This window comes from Pyrus communis, chromosome 13 (assembly GCF_963583255.1).
Source record: "Pyrus communis chromosome 13, drPyrComm1.1, whole genome shotgun sequence".
NCBI classification, from domain to species: domain Eukaryota; kingdom Viridiplantae; phylum Streptophyta; class Magnoliopsida; order Rosales; family Rosaceae; genus Pyrus; species Pyrus communis.
Window position 1 is genome coordinate 25,219,197 of NC_084815.1, and position 16,405 is coordinate 25,235,601.

General features: G+C 35.2%; 2 protein-coding genes across 2 annotated transcripts; both read right to left on the reverse strand.

Annotated features, from left to right (window-relative positions):
* Nucleotides 1–545: 545 nt before the first annotated feature.
* LOC137712612 (probable auxin efflux carrier component 1c) lies at nt 546–4,285 on the reverse strand. Its single transcript, XM_068451718.1, has 6 exons — nt 2,691–4,285; nt 2,329–2,575; nt 2,151–2,236; nt 1,492–1,649; nt 985–1,061; nt 546–883 (listed from the first exon to the last, which is right to left on the reverse strand). The coding sequence occupies exons 1-6, from the start codon at nt 3,922–3,924 to the stop codon at nt 817–819; spliced, it is 1,869 nt and encodes a 622-aa protein (XP_068307819.1). The 5' UTR covers nt 3,925–4,285; the 3' UTR covers nt 546–816.
* Nucleotides 4,286–13,549: 9,264 nt separating this feature from the next.
* Nucleotides 13,550–15,129, reverse strand: LOC137712865 (protein C2-DOMAIN ABA-RELATED 4-like). The gene is made up of 3 exons (XM_068452042.1): nt 14,957–15,129; nt 14,449–14,544; nt 13,550–14,074 (listed from the first exon to the last, which is right to left on the reverse strand). Exons 1-3 carry the CDS (start codon nt 15,110–15,112, stop codon nt 13,784–13,786), a joined length of 543 nt encoding a protein of 180 aa, XP_068308143.1. The 5' UTR covers nt 15,113–15,129; the 3' UTR covers nt 13,550–13,783.
* Between the last annotated feature and the right edge of the window lie 1,276 nt (nt 15,130–16,405).

Consider the following 16,405-nt stretch of genomic DNA (forward strand, 5'->3'; position numbering starts at 1 on the left):
AAATTATGAAAAACAAAAATATTTAAATCGAAGTGCAGTGGGTTAAAGAAAAAGAATGTATCTACAAAGAAAAAAAAAACCTTACAATCAAATATAAAAGGGAAATTAGTCATTACTTGTATTATTCAATACTATACGCACCATTGAAGAATTTTCTGATGGAAAATTGAAATATGATTTCTTCAAATTCCAAACCTTTTCATATGGGGACATAACGTGATTGATGATGATTGAATTATTACTTAAAGTGTTAATTAACGTGCTTATTTCTATTGGTAACATATCATTTAGTTTAAAATTTTAATCTATCTAACGTTATTCTTTCACACGTGAATAGGACAGAGAAAATCTTTGCAATCTGGTAAAGATATAAAACTGAGAGAATTCAACAGGAATAATACTGAATTTAGGACATCGGTGATGGGTGTTACAAAAGAGGTTATCATCGCATCAACTTTCCCTTTACTTTTTTTCTTCCCTTTTTCTAGCTTAATTATAATCTTCAAAACTATAATGGAAAGAAAATTATAACTAACAATTTAAACTACAGAAAACGTTCTTTTTATAATTTAAATTCACTACAAACTGATTTTACAAATTTTACTAAGAAAAAAAGACGATTAATCAAAATAAAACGATTTCATTCATTCATTTCTTCCATGCAATGTTGTTCTATCTTCTCTCAATCTTCTTTCTCATTATCTTTGAGTCCCATTTTCTGAAGCACTTATGAGCTTCTTGCTTTCTGCTTGCATGAAACGCAAAAGCCAAAAGCCATTAATGTTGTTTGTTGGTCTCCACTACTCAAAAGCTTCTTCATAACCCCAACAAAATGTAGTAAACAAGCGTGATGGGCAATGCAATCAACATTCCAAATATAACCCTGAAATTAATTATTTGAATCATTAGTTAATTAGTGTCTCATTAGCAAAGAAAATAGTAAATAAAACTACTACAAAATTGTTAAAAATAATATTTACTTACCCTGTGCTGAGAATATCAGGGTGTACATTGTATTCCTTGGCAAAGACAAAGGGGACAATTCCTTGGGGTAGGGCTGCCTGTTATATATTGTTTGGCAATACAAAAAAACAAGGGCAAAAACATGCATGTTAACCATGGCACAGATGTTTGTTGTGCAGTGTCCATAATTGTACAGGTACAAATAAGTCATTGTCTAATTATATCCATTTTTTTTAATAATATATACCGGGTTGGAATTTGATTATGTTTTTTTAGCTCAGAGTCTTTTGGCAGTGGAATTTCTCAACCCATGTTTCTGAAAAGCAGTGAGATGCCATGACGATTTTATTAAAAAACATAAAAAAGTTTATCTTTAAGCCAACAAAATAGTTTAAAAAGTAAAGCTTATGGAGCATAGGTTAAGCTATGTGGGATTGCTTTCGTTGTGTCAGAAGAGGCAGAAGAGCAAAAATATGGAGAGAGAGAGAGAGAGAGAGAGAGAGAGAGAGAGAGAGAGAGATCGGTGACCTGTACAATGGCAACATGTAAGAGAGTGCCTCTTAAGCCAACAGCAATGGAAGCAGCTGCCATGACAGCTGGGCCTGTAAGGAATCTCACAGCCATGGTAAAAGCTGCAATGGAGTTTCCACATGCTATGATCCTTGGCTGCAAAGCCATAAACAAACCTGCAAAACATAAATCACATCAAAACGCAGATTAACAAAACAGCAGCAGCAGCATCAGAGACACCATGATCACCACCTCCACCACCACCACCACCACCGCACTGTCACTCACAGTTGGTCATGCTTGAAAGGCAGAAAAGAGTGATAGACCTTTCATCATCACCACCACCACCACCAACCCATTACATCAAATCAAAAACCGGAGACAAACCCAGCAAAAAAGGGCAGTCAAAAAGGAAAAAGATTTCTTAAAGAAAACCAAACATTATCATAACCCTACTGTTTGCTTGCTTACTTTGCTTTATTAAAACAATTAATAATTAAAGGTGCTTGTTAATAAATAAAGGTAAAAATAAGGACACCGAAATATCGCCACCTTCTTAAAAATCACAGTGTAAAATCATAAACACATATGCACGTGTTAAGCTGTGATTCACATGAATGCAACAAGGGAGCCAAAACATTGTAAAAGAAAAAAACGAAGGGAATTCTACTACTGACCAAGGCTAAACATGGCCATGCCAAGTCCTGCATCAGATAGTATGGCAATGGACTTTGCAACAATTGCTGGCATTTGAACGTGCCACCTGCATAATAAAAATCACCAAAAATATAATTAAGAAAGAAATAATTGAATCCCACTTCAACCAAATAGTGGATTGGACTGGATTGGATTTACCTGAATGAGACTAGAGACCAAGTGAGGCCAATCAAGCTGGAGTAAGTGTTTGGGTTTCTGATGAGTTTTCTCCAAACCATGATGAGAATAAGCCTTGTCATCACACTTGTTGGAGGCATCACTTTGGCTTTTCCAATCCCATCCCCTCCTTTCTCAGCATCATTGTTCATGTTCATCTGATCTCTGTTTCCAAAGCTGAAATCCTCTCTCTCCAAGTACTCCTCCTGATTCTCTCTCCTCCCCTCCACTAAATAAATATCCAAAATATACCCACCATTAATCGATCGAATTAAGCAAAACCCATGTCACCAAATCAATAAAAAAAATAACAGGAAAATTTTTTAAAAATTTGAAGTCTGTACCTTTTCCAGGAGACACGGCCAATTTAACTTCTTTGTGATCATGGGCAGCTCCGCCGTATTCATTGCTTCCGAACACATCTGAAACAGGAGAAGCACTTGAGCTCCAAACAAACATATGGAGATCCTTCCCGCCATTGTTGTCCTCTGTTTTCTGAGCTTGCCCATTAGCCCTCTTTGCATTCATGGCATTGGTATTAGCATTAGCATTAGTGATGACGGTTTTAGACGCCGTCGGAGAAAACATTCCTGGGTTCGGAGCCGGGTAATGCGCCGCCGCATTACCTTGCCCGCCGTGGTAAAATCTCGGCTTGTTTCCAGTAGCAGAGCTGACAGCGCCGCCGCCACAGTCCTCCTCGAAATTTGACGGCCGTGGAGTCGGCCCTCTGGACGCCGACATCCCGTAAACGTCGTTAGCTCCGAAATTGGAGTTCCTTCCGGCGGCCATCATAGAGTAAAAATCCGTGTGGTTAAAGCTCGATCCTCTCGGCGTCGGATTTCTCGACGACTGCAGAGAGTAAATCTCCGCATTGGTAAGATTCGACGGCCGCGGGGTGGTAGACGACAGCCCCTGAGACCGCCGCGAGAAAATATCCGACCGCGAAGCGTTTGATTTTCTAACAGTAACGTGGAGCTTGCCGTCCTCCTTGATCTCCGCTTCGGTTTCGAGGGGCTGTCTTCCGTCGAGCGACATGATGTCGGAGTCGACGTGGATGGAGACAATGGATCCCGCCGTGTCGGGAAACTGCTCGGAGATGAGGAGTCTTGCTCCTCGGTATTCGAACATGAAAAGCATCAAAGTGTACCAGATAATGCACTGGAGGACGACGATCTGCACCATCAAACTCCCGGAAAAATCGCCGTACATTCCTTTGAGCAATGGGATTCCCATGACCAGAGTGTTGGGCAGAGTGGAGACGGAGAAGAGAGTGATCGTCCATTCCAGGCAGCCCCTTTTGCTGACTTTGGTCCAGACGCCGAGGACGGCGAGGACAATGAGCTTCTGGAGGGTGTCGGCGGCGATGAAGCGGGTGTTCATGTTGTAAGGGTCGTTGCTGGAGATGAAGTGGAAGGAGAGGAGGGGGACGGCGAAGAGAGCAACGAAGCGGTTGATGCCGGAACACTGGTCGGGGGTGAAGATCTTCCACCATTTTACGGAGCCGTAGGCCAAGATCATAGCCACGTAGAGCGGCACCACCGCCGTCATGACGTGGTAGAAGTCGGATAATGTGATCATCTTGTTAACCGGTGAAAACCCGAATCAGGAAAGTTATTTCTTGTTGCTCTGTTTCTGGGGAGGTGAGGATTTGTGGAGGAAAGTGGTGGGGGAAGGAGGAGGTAGGCGGTGGATGTGGTGGTGGGCTGATGATGAAAAGGGGAGGAGGAGAGCATGTGTGTTTTAGGTTTATGGGGGAGTGTGTGTGGGTGGGTAATAAGCAGAAAGAATAGAGCTTTGAGAGTTGCGAGAGCAAGCATGCACTTACAGTCCCCAACACACTCGGCTTTTCAGGTCTCAGAAAGTATTTTGCTTTTTTATAATTTCAGTTTGTTTTTTTCCTTCTTTTTTTGGAAAAATAGTTGTGTAATTTGGGTTTAGGGTTAGGGTTTTTGGGTTAAGGAGGGAGGGTATTTTCTTATTATTTTTTTGGTCGAAGGAGGGATGGTATTTGATTACATGTATGTAGAGTTTTTTTTTGTAAGTTGGTGTGTGGCTCTATCTTGTATGGGTCTACCGGTTGCATAAAGTGGAGAAAAAGCATTTTGGCTAGAGGTGGCTGTGTCTCTTAACTAGTTGTTTCTTTGTTTGGGTACCTTTTTAAGCTTTCAAAAGACCCTCTCCATCTTTCCTTTCCCTCTCTTATCAATGAACGATCAAGAACATCTCCAGCAAACTAAGTCATTTTCGAGTAAAAAGGCGATCGATTTATTCATCTCACAGCATTTCTAGCATATATGTTAGCTAAACTTTTTTGGTAAGAAACCAGTCAATTCTATAGCTTATGTTAACAGCGTCTCTAGCAACTAGCTAAGTTCTTTTTGAGCCAGGAATCAATCAATCTTTAACTTGGTTTAAGAGTATTTTCAACACCCTAGCTAAACTCCCTTTTGAGCCAGGACTCAAATCGATCTTTGACGATTGGGTCAAGAGTATCTCCAACAAACTAACTAGCTAATTAAACTCCCTTTTGAGCCAGGTATCAAACTAACAATCAATGATTGGTTCAAGTCATGAGTATCTCCAACAAACTAGCTAAACTCCCTTTTAAGCCAGATATCAAAATATAAATCGATCTTGGGCTCAGGTCAAGAGTATCCAGCAAGCTAATTAAACCCCTTTTTAAGTAAAAAATAATCACTCTCAAACTACACTACTCGAAGCATCTCCATAAAATTAGCTAAGTAAACTTACTTCATAGTCATTTTTAACTGATTTTCCAAAACACTCCTTCCATAAACTAGCTATCAATGGACTCAAGATGATTCAAATTAGTAAAATAAAATTTAATGTTGAAAGTTAGTCCAATAAAACTTATTCAAATATCGATAATATTACCATGTGATTTAAATATCTGAAATAGGGTGTGAGATCAAAATGGAATACGTACCTCCATAGTTCGTTTCATTACTTAATTTGTTTATCTATTTTCTGTCGTTAAAAATATTTACAAATTGCAGTAAGTAATAGTGCATTCGAGTATAACGTTTGCATGTCATAATATACTGCAGTCCAAAACTGATGAAATTATCTTCATGGGAAGAAGTGAGGATAATAGCCTTCGTGGATCCTAAATTGTCCATTCCTAAGATGGAAAGATTTTTTTAGTGTACCAGAAATACAATTCGGTACACTGATATTATAATGCAATTGATTAGAAATAAAAATAAATAAATAAATTTAACCATTTGTATTATAACACTTAGTATACTAGACTGTGTGTCAAAACTTAAACTCTAAAAATTTCTCCCTAAGCCATACGTACTTGGCACTTAAACGCTTGCATGTCAATATGTTAGGTGGGATTAGATGCCAATCACAACTTAGAGGAAGATAACAATCCTAGCTATGCCAAACGCCGTGCTGTTTCGATTTGGAGTTGTATATTTGTGTCCATGGAACAACATTCTATATACACTCCATGCACTCTTGAGACTACGAAGATATTTCTTCCCAATAATTCTATTTTGGACGTATGATATTGTCACACTTAATAGTGGTTGGCTATAATTTGTATGTGATATTTACCTATATTTAGAGAGTGTGGTAGTATACGTGTCAGTTTTTTTTGTTTAAATACTATTATTCTGCTTTTGGTAAACGACTAGGAAGATCAAACAATACTTCCCTCTTTCCAGTAAGGAGGAAAGGTTTCCTTCCTCCTAACGCGACATCATTTCATTGTATTAATGTCGTAATCAGAACAGTTTATTCTATCTATCATCATCTAAAGATCATCTCTGAAAAAAAATTCACTCATTTGAAGACCGTTTACTCATTCATATGAATTAAAGAAATTGACAGTTCAACACAAGAATGCTACTTATTACCATAGTCGTCAATTAATTTGTTTGACAAATATGAATGGTTTAATGGTCTTCAATTCAAATTAATTTGTAAGAAATGATTTTTAAATTATGGTAAAAGAAATCAACCGTTTCAATTATAATGTTTATCTTTCTTGAAAGAAATGGTACGAGGACACATTACTAGAAAGGAGAGGACACATTATATTTCATTATTCAAATCCATTATTTTTAACACAAAGGATGTAAAGAATGAGAGAATTTAGTATAGGAATAATTGTTGTTTCATAGTTATGAACCTTTTATGCATGTGTACATTTCTATATGAGTACTGCGGGAGACCTAAATTTATAGACAGTTTTGGAAACTAAAAAACATAAAAGTTGATGATTGACATGTAATCTACAAATTTAGTCTCTAAATTTGATCACCTTAGATCATTTCCAAAGGAGATGTCAAATTTTGAAAATAAAATTTAAATTTTGACAAGTTATGTGGCACTTTGACATGTTTTAAAGTTTTGTTCTCCAACCGATATGCCAAATTAAATTATTATTTTATTATTTTATAAAATAAATTATTAAACTAATTAAAATTTAATAAAGGACATTTAAAGTTTAATTAGTACTCTGTTCACCTTCCTTGATTGAAAAGAAGAAAAAAGTAGGATAATTGCATCAGTCAACTCAACATTAATTGTAATAAATGATTAAACTAATTAAAATTTAATAAAATACATTTAATAATTAATAATAATAAAACATTTGAAGCTGGTATCAAATTTGATAGCAACCTCTTTTACTGCCAATCCATGTCATCACCACATAAGATTTAACACTTCGCAATGGCAGAGCTAGGAAATTTTCACCGAGTGGGCTAACTTAAAGATTTAAATCTTTATAAACAAAAAAACTTAATACTGTATTTTTCAGAATATGCTCTACCTTAAGAAAATTTCATAAGGTGAGCTGAGAATTTTCGTTATTAAATAAATATGTGTTAAAATTCAAACAAGTCCAAACTTGTGCATGTAAAAGAAGCAATGAGAAAAAAAATGTAACAAAAAGATATGGTTTATAAACTGTATTACATAATTTTATATGGTTAAACTAAGAGAATTAAGATTAGTGACTAAACATATAATGGGCTACATTCGAAAATCAATAAAAATTACATGTAAAATATTAATTTTTTTACGGAAAGCTACCTGGGCTATAGCCTAGGGTAGCCCTTAACATGGCTACGCCATTGACACTTCGGTTGAAGAATATTAATGTAATTTTTTTTATTGTTATAATTAATGTGTACATTTTAATATCTCATTTGAAAATGCTGTTAGGATTACCATTTCCGTATATACTGGATCAATTCGCGAGCTGTGAAGATTAGTTGGAGAAATATTGTTGAGGTTATCAAAAGACGTGCCTTGAGGCTTTTGGAATGTACTGGCATTGAGTTTTACCATTCTGCTTTTTACGCCAAGATAAAGGTAGAAAAGTACTCTCTTTTTTTTATGATGCTAACCAAACGCTGCCTTATTCTTTTCTTAGAAAAAGAAGAGAGAAAAATGTTGAGGAAACGCTTTCAAAGTGAGACTTTCGTGAACTCTTAGTTATCTCATATTTTTTACATATTATTTTATAATGTTTTCATGAAAAATAACATTAAATAATAAGATGATAAAGATTATTTGATAAGGGTAATACTAGGGAAACCAAAATTTTTAAACTAAATGATGTGGTTGTTGATGATTGAATTATTAATTAAGTATCGATTTACGTGCTTATTTCTTATTAATAGCACATCATTTGGTTTAAAATTTGATTTTCCTAACATTATCCATATGATAAATACCTCTTCGAGTGAGTCTTACCAATATTTCTCTAGAAGAAAAGATCCATGCCGGACAGGGAGTATGGTAAAGTTTTGACGATGCAGAGGACATATTAATCCATGGGATAATATTATTTAAAATAATTCATTCTGTGAATACCTTTAAAGAAAACAGATTCATTTACGTGAAATACTGACATTCTAACATATGATTGGCTTTGAAATTTGAAATGAACAATTGGGAGATGAAATCAAATTAATTAAATAAAAAATTATAATTAACCCTTGAAGTGATGAAAATGCAGAAGCATGCTTTGAAGTTAATGATGAGGACCATGGGGGCTCGGGGTGCACAAAGGAATGAAAGCAAATGGGGGACAGAGATCGACGTGTTAATCTCACAACTCTCTTTGAAATCCAAAACTCCAAACACCAGGCCTTCACTGCACGCACTGCAATGGTGGTTTTTGTTTTCTAAGAGCATGAAGCTCTTGGGACTTTCCACTTGCTATTATATTATCATCAGTTTTAACTCTTTCTCCATGCGTCTACTTTCGTCTCATCTCTCACAAGAAGCAACAACCACCCATTTTTTCTTGAACTTGAATCACTTGGGATTTCTTAAACTAATTCATCGTTCTTCACTCCCAAAATTGCGTGCTCTATTCAATACATTAACAATTGGTGTCACCATCTCTCCACCAATTTATCTCTTGCGTTGAATGGATCAAGGATAAAGATTAGGCGTAAACATCGAAACTAGCTTTCGACAAGCCTACAATTCAAAAAAAATTTGTAGATGATAGTCAAGTTTGAAGTCCCTATTGGTGGTTTAGGGTTTGCTTTTGTAAAAAAATAAAGAGAAATACTAATTAAGGAGACTCTCTTAAAGTAAGAATCTGTATGGATTCTATCTCATCTTATAGTTTAACATTAATTTCCATGACAACATTATAAAATATTGTGTTAAAAATATGAGGTGGCAGAGAATTCATGAAGAGTCTCACTTTTGAGAGAATGTCCTTAACATTTTTCAAAAATAAAGGGGAGACGAAAGAGTTAGTTTTTCTCCTCCGACTTATTGTTTTTTTTGTTATATTGAACTTAGTGTGTTTTTCGTTTTATAGACAGTTTCCATGTAATGTTAAAGTTTTGTTCAATAAATTATTTCTGCGCTCATACAAAAAAATGAAAGAATTGACCAAAATTGTGTATTTCTGGACAATTAAGAAGAGATCGAGTAATGTTTTTGGCTTCCTATGCAAATCTCATCTTGGTTCCAAATCTTTTTGTGATCAAACCAAGAAATACACTCGGCGTAGAGGGACAAGAGAGTTTGCGAAAGATCATGCAGGTTTCTCTCCTTTTCAGTCATGCACCTTTTTTTCTTCTTTCATCAAAGAAATGATTAGTCATGCACGGTTAACTTAATCTTTTTTCACATGTTACATATGAATTAGGTTAGTTGGTCATGATAATGTGCTTCTTTGTTATTATTTTAAACTTTGAATCTGCTTTCTCATGGATAAAACTAGAATATTCCTTCATCAAAACATTTTTTTGGTAGCGGCATTCACACACCCGGTTTATATCTCACACACCCCTCTTAATTTTCGATCATCAAGTAATGGACAAAAATTAACAAGGGTGTGTGAAAGGTAAAAGGGGTGTGTGAATATCACTTTTTTTTTTTTCTTTTTTTTTTTAACAAGAGTAAATCAAGGAATAATTAAGGAGATTGGTTAAGCATTTGCCATCCAAATGGTGAATGAAATAACGAGGCAACAATCATCAAAACTTGAATAATGAATAAATGTTAATGCAGATAACATAGTGATTAGTAAGCAGAAGGAGTGGTCTAATTAGGATGCCGCATGTTATTAGTTGGAAACTTGGGAAAGATGGCAGACAGAAGCACAAGCTTAAAGCCTTAATTAAGTGCATAAACAAATGTGATTACGTGCAATGGTTAAATGGAGTCCTCGTGAAAGTTTAAGAAAACCATTTTTGTGAGTGAAAGGCAATATTTAAGAGATAAAGTCACATAATAAAGCTCCTTTCGTGCAAGGCTGCAAAGCCAAAGAAGAAAATATTTAAAGAAATGATGGTATGGATCCTTATCGATGGTGGACACTTCCATTTTACCAAAGAGAAAAAAGATGGTGGATACATTTCTAATTAAGCGGCTTTAATTTGTTGGAAATTGGGACATACATGTTATGTGGATTCACATTAAACTGGTGGACGGCAAAATTTGACTTTGGCTTAAGCTTTTAGGGTACTTAGAGGGAGAAAAGGAAGATTAAGTTAGGAAAATGCATACGTCGATCATCATTACATAATTTTTTAAAAATTTTAATGGATGAAAAAGCCTTAAACACAGGCATGTGTTTCAAAAAAGTCTCTGAAAAAATGGGCATTTGTTCCTTCAATTAATTACAAAAGGAAAAGGGTATATAAATTAGTTTTGTCAGTGATAGAATAATATATATGTTTGGTATATATATAAATAAGGCCTCATAATTAGGGAAAGCAGGCATATATCTCTATCTTTTGGACTAGTGGATAAATCAAATCAACTAACGCAGTGTTTTGCGCTTTAATTGTTTGTCTATTAAGTGATCTTTTCTAGGCTAGGGTACATGGTTTACAACAATTGCTAGTGTCCAACCAATGTGTTCTAATTTGTAAAAGCTCGAAGGATTTTTACTGTTTGTCAGTGCTAGTCGATCTGGATGAAGTAGTTAATTTGGTCCTTCGAGCTTTTGGAGTGGATTGCTATTAATTAATCCTGTCTCGTTGCTGCTCTTGCTATGGCGGTGGTCTCCTGCGGGGTTCCTCATGGCGCGTATTAGGGTTAGGGTTTGGCTTTGTGTTTATGTTGTTTGGTTCGACGGCCTTTCTGATAATGCTTTATATGGTATCATGGTTAGTTATTATTAAAGCATTTCATTTCCTTTTTCCACCAAGGATATGAAAAGATACGTCTGCAACTATTTTGTTCATTGAATTTGCTGTGTGTAGCCATTGCTTGCTACGTACGTACCTGCATGCATGCGATGAGCTCCATTTCTCCACGCTTAAAACTTCAATGACAGTATAAAATATTTAGAAAATTAGATTTTAATCCTTAAATAATATGAAGTTTAGAAAAATGTCTTATACAAGATTAAAATTTGATTTTAGTCCCTAGACTCTATTTGATGCCAGCATTTTAAATGTCTCTCTTTTTTCTTTATAATTTTATGGTGTTCATAAATTAAATTTTATGAAAATATTATAAATTCGAATTATCATTATGGTAAGTATCTTATATAAGAAAATATTTTTGCAAAGATTTTTCGGGACATATGTTTTTGCATATTTTCTTATGCTCCACTCATTCATTACAATATATAGGTACGAACATTTCAATACACTAGGTTAGTATAATATATTTAGGTACAGACATTTCGGTATACACTAGTTTATTATAATATATTTAAGTACAGACATTTCGGTACACAAGTTTAGTATCATATATTTAGGTATGGAATTTTTCGGTACACTTTTGTTTTTGCATATTTTCTTATGTGGCACTAATTCACTACAATATATTTAGGTACGAACATATCAGTACACTAATTTAGTAAAATATATTATGATACGAATATTTAGGTACACTAATTAGAGGAAGTAAAATAAATATAATGAATTAAAATGTGTATAATAATAAATAATTTTAATTTTAATGTAATGACGTTAAATAAGATATCTATTGAATATTAAAACAAAATTATAATATAAATTTGAATTAAGTACACATTAAATGACTAAAATCAATATTCATTCTAACACCAAATTTTAATTAAATTTTAATCTTCTTCAAAAATTAAAATTCAAAAACCCCTAAAATATTTGTATAGGTGAGGACAATAAGCGTATCTAAATGAAGATGGAGACAGCTAGCCAGCGCTAGGTATTGGCTTATTCTGAATCCCTCTGATTGCTTCATCAAGTACGGAGGACGAATATATGACGTACTTATTTTCCTGGGAGGCTGGGGCGTCGTCTGTTGAGGATCCAAGTGTGGATCTACTTTTCTGTTCACCCTGCAATTGCAAACACAGTTACTTACAGTAGTTTAGATACTTGCCCGATCCTCTTTATAAGGATCCTGAAAATATGTGAATTGTGTTTGTTATCATACATCATCGTGTAATCATAAATCATTTTAAATATTTTTACTTAAAAATAAACATAAACAGTGATAAAAACTGAACGCATAATATATGATAAACGGACACGATTCCCGAATCCCCAAGATCGTCATCAAAAGAATCCGAAGCGGATCCTGTTGGTACTTACGGAGTCTGCTATATATATACACTAACTTGTATATAGCTAGGCAAAGGGGATGTACTTCAGGCAGGGGCCTGAAGGGAAAGATAAGTTTTTGAAGCCAGCCCATCAAAGCATTGGGTTGGACTTCAAGATCAAGTTTGGGCTTACGGTAGACCTATTCTTTTTTGCTTAACATCTTTTATTATTGAAGAAAGCTGAAATTTTACTCACAATCAATGAACGAACAACTAGAAGAGAGGAGTAGCCTAACTCTAGCTATATAAGTCCATGCAAAGATTTCATTTATCAAATATCAATTTTATGTTATAGACGTTTATGACTCCCCCTCTATGCCCTACGGTAATGATTCCTCTAGCATTATGATTTTATCTTCACCAAAATAATGATGGCATACATCTAATTACTTTGTGGATTAATTGGATTTCACTTGACTATATGGCTCTAGTGTGTGTTCAGGATAGAAGTTTTGTATAAACATGTCACCATGCTATTAAGTATTTTAATTTAGGTTCTTTTCTTTTTATAAGGGTTATGATTCAACTCACATAAATAACGTGTTTGATAATTATAACTGATCAATTATATAGCTTAGACCAAATCTCAAACATCCCAATATCAATTGTATAAAAATAAAAAAAAGTTGAATATGACTGATCAATTATATAGCTTAGACCAAATCCCCGACACCCCAATATCAATTGTATATAAAAAAAATTAATAATAAAAAAAAAGCTGAATATGACTGATCAATTATATAGCTTAGACCAAATCCCCGACACCCCAATATCAATCGTATATAAAAAAAAATAAAAAAAAGTTGAAATAGTAGATCGGTTGAAGTGTAATGATCTTACATATGTAATCGTTGTATGTCATGTAAACGTACTCTTCTACCTTTCTCGGGAGTTGATGACTATTCATACTATTAGCCTAAACATAAAGGTTTACAACAATTGCTAGCTATTGCCATGACATTTTCTGGGCAGGAATGATCAAGAAGGAATTAACTGATAAGGCATTGGTACATATGTAAATGTACAAGGCACGCTTTTTATAATGCATTGCATATAATTTTTCCTGCAAATTAATGGGTACATAAATTATACAAAGCAAGATTCTAAGACATGAAGAGCTTGCAATTTGCTATCGTACCCAGCAAGATAGAGATGAAAGTTAAAAATTGTTCAACCCTAATTTAAGTACATACAATGTGAGTTTGTTATATACATATAACGGGATTTTTCGGAGTATTCTATACTCCGGAGCACCATGGAAATTTAGCCTATCAACAAACCATCCCAGCTTATGAAAAAACCCTTCTGTTTAGAATCTTACAACCACAACAACCAGCCCATATATTATGCAGGAACACGAATTAAGCATAGAAATTGAGGCACTCATAATCCCTTGGAACCAGGAAGGTCAATCCATTGCAACTGGATTTCGACCTCGCCACATTCGACATTTCTCAATCTGAGGCACATGTCTTGCACCACCTTCCCATCCTTCCATTGGATGCAGCTCTCTTCAGCCAGGCAGTTTGCCCTATCTGGTTGTATTCTCGATACCGTAGTGCCGCTTGGGACGCCTTCCAAGTTCATCTTCAATGCCTCTAAATAAGGCGATATGCCGAATTCTGCATCTCCCATTTTGTCATCCTTGCTGAATGTGTCATGGTCAAACACAGTCTACACCCGCACACAAACAAACACCATCAACCAACTCACATATCTTTTGGTTTTCGAAAGCACTAAAATCCACTAAAAGTCGAAAAATAAAGTGAAAATTCATCTAGGCAGGAATGAATGGAAAATAGGAGAATCAAACATTAACCTATGAAGTAGAAGTGGTATCTGAAGCTAATCATGGATTGTCACGTGAGAAAGTTAAAATACATGGCAGTGCCTGATAGACTCAGGATACCGTCGCGGTGACATCTAACACGTGTATGGAAGTCTCTCTCCTAAAGATGATAGCCGTTGGCATCAATCTTCTATCTGTCATAAATTTAAAATGCTTATCACAACAGACGGAAAAAGCAAAAAGTGCTTCTAGAGCTTACCAGCTTGATAGGTATACTGGGGTCTGTAACAGACAGAGTAAGATCTTCATTCCACTCTGGGTTAACATCCTTTTTAATTACACGAGTCTTCAGTTTCTGCATCAAAAAAAAGGTTTAATCCTTACACATAAATAGATAAAGGAACATAATTCTAATTCAACAAAAGCAAAGCATTTGTGAAGCTGCAGCAAAAGCACAAATCAGACCAGATTGAGATTATTACAAAGCTATGAAATTCTCAATCAAAATTGATGAATTTCATCACACAAATGAAAAACCTGGATTACAAGCCAATTGCAACAATTACAAACGAAAAAAAGGACTTTTTAAGAAGGGTATTTTGATGATGCAAAACTGAAACACCCCGCGAAAGAAATTAACAAAATTGATAAGAATTTATCAGAGAAATTCATAAAAAATAAGATTAAAAAACAGAGCAAAACAGTAAACTCAAAGTTGAAGAAATGGAGGAGGAAGAGGAGGAGGAGGAAGGGGAAGGGGGAATTACCTGTTTACCCATCTTGATGACGGCGTAGGGATCGCTGCTACGGACGTCGCGGACGGCGAGATTAACACCGCGCTTGACGTGGATTCGGAGAAGACCGAGCAGATTCTCCATGAGTGAGTTGCTACCGCCTTTCGCCGGTTTCTTTGGTGAGTCCATCTACATGTGTTATGATCTCCCTCCTTTATACCAGCCACCAACAATCCTCGTTTTATTCGTTATCACCTACCAACCCCATAAAAAAGTAATTAAAACAATTACTTTAAAAATTAAAATTAAAATTAAAACAAAATTGACCAAGTGCAAATAACATGAACGGAAGCACATCGACATTGTAGTGCAACGTTTATTAAAAGGAAAACAAATAAAAATGACATGGTTAACTTTTTAATGTAAAAATATGATTTTTCGTTAAAGTAAACAATACTTAAAATTTTTTATTAAAGTTCCCTTATTAAAACTATTTGTCAACACATGTCTATGACATACAAACGTATGAAAGAACGGATGTCTGTATTATATCCGTTCATAATTAGGGCCACTACAAATGAAACAAAATACAAAGAAAGAAACTCTAATCGAAAATGAAATGACAATGTGTTAATAAATAACTGATGTGATCCGACAGCGAATAAGAACAAAAATAATGAAAAATGTAGGAAAAAATGGGAATAGGGCCCTACCAAGTTGGTACTATGAGATGGAATAATCGTTTTCTTGATTTTTGTTTTGTTTTCTTGCTTCTGAGAAATTGGGTTGAATATTCTTTTTCGTCTGTTTTTTTGTGAGGGAAGGAAGAAGATGGGTAAATGTAAATTGAAACGCGGTAAATTTTGGGACTCAAGGGGAGGAGATGGGAAGGTGACCGGGAGATCCGGTTGTCAGTTTGTGGATCAAAGGATGGGATTTAATTATGGGTAAATTGTGGAGGTTGACTGGCAAAGATGTGAAGGCCGCAAATGACGCTTGTCTGGTCGGTCGCCGTGGTCGTCGACCCTCGTGGTGTGGCGGCTTACTGGTCTCGGTCTCTCATCTTTAAAATTTTGCAGATACTGAAAATACCGTCACGTAATATAATCGTTTCACATGCTATAATATAATTGGATGAAAGATTGATACGTCTCAATTATATATAATTTGAGTTTAACCGTTAACGACGGAGCCAAAATGAACATATTCAGGGATCTCTTTTATCTATTTTCATTGTGAGAAATCAAAGTGACAATCTTACTTTGATCAAAAACCCAAAAAACTAATACAATGTTTGAAAATTTATGTGAATTTTCTGTGGTTTTTGGTTGGTCAGGTTGTGGCAATGATCAAATCTTGCACCCAAAATGGTATTGGTATCTCGTGCTCACTCCCAAGGTAAGGTTTTATGGACATGGTGGACACTGATAAATTACGATGTTTGTTTCTCTCTCTCTCCCTCCCTCCCTTTCTCTCTCTAAA

Coding starts and splice junctions, on each gene's coding strand:
- LOC137712865 (XM_068452042.1), bottom strand. CDS start 15,112: ATGGACTCACCAAAGAAACCGGCGAAAGGCGGTAGCAACTCACTCATG. Junction 14,545..14,956: donor TCATCAAGATGGGTAAACAG/GTAATTCCCCCT, acceptor TTTTTGATGCAG/AAACTGAAGACTCGTGTAAT. Junction 14,075..14,448: donor CCAGTATACCTATCAAGCTG/GTAAGCTCTAGA, acceptor GTGCGGGTGTAG/ACTGTGTTTGACCATGACAC.
- LOC137712612 (XM_068451718.1), bottom strand. CDS start 3,924: ATGATCACATTATCCGACTTCTACCACGTCATGACGGCGGTGGTGCCG. Junction 1,650..2,150: donor CATGGCCATGTTTAGCCTTG/GTCAGTAGTAGA, acceptor TATGTTTTGCAG/GTTTGTTTATGGCTTTGCAG. Junction 884..984: donor CCTGATATTCTCAGCACAGG/GTAAGTAAATAT, acceptor AATTAATTTCAG/GGTTATATTTGGAATGTTGA.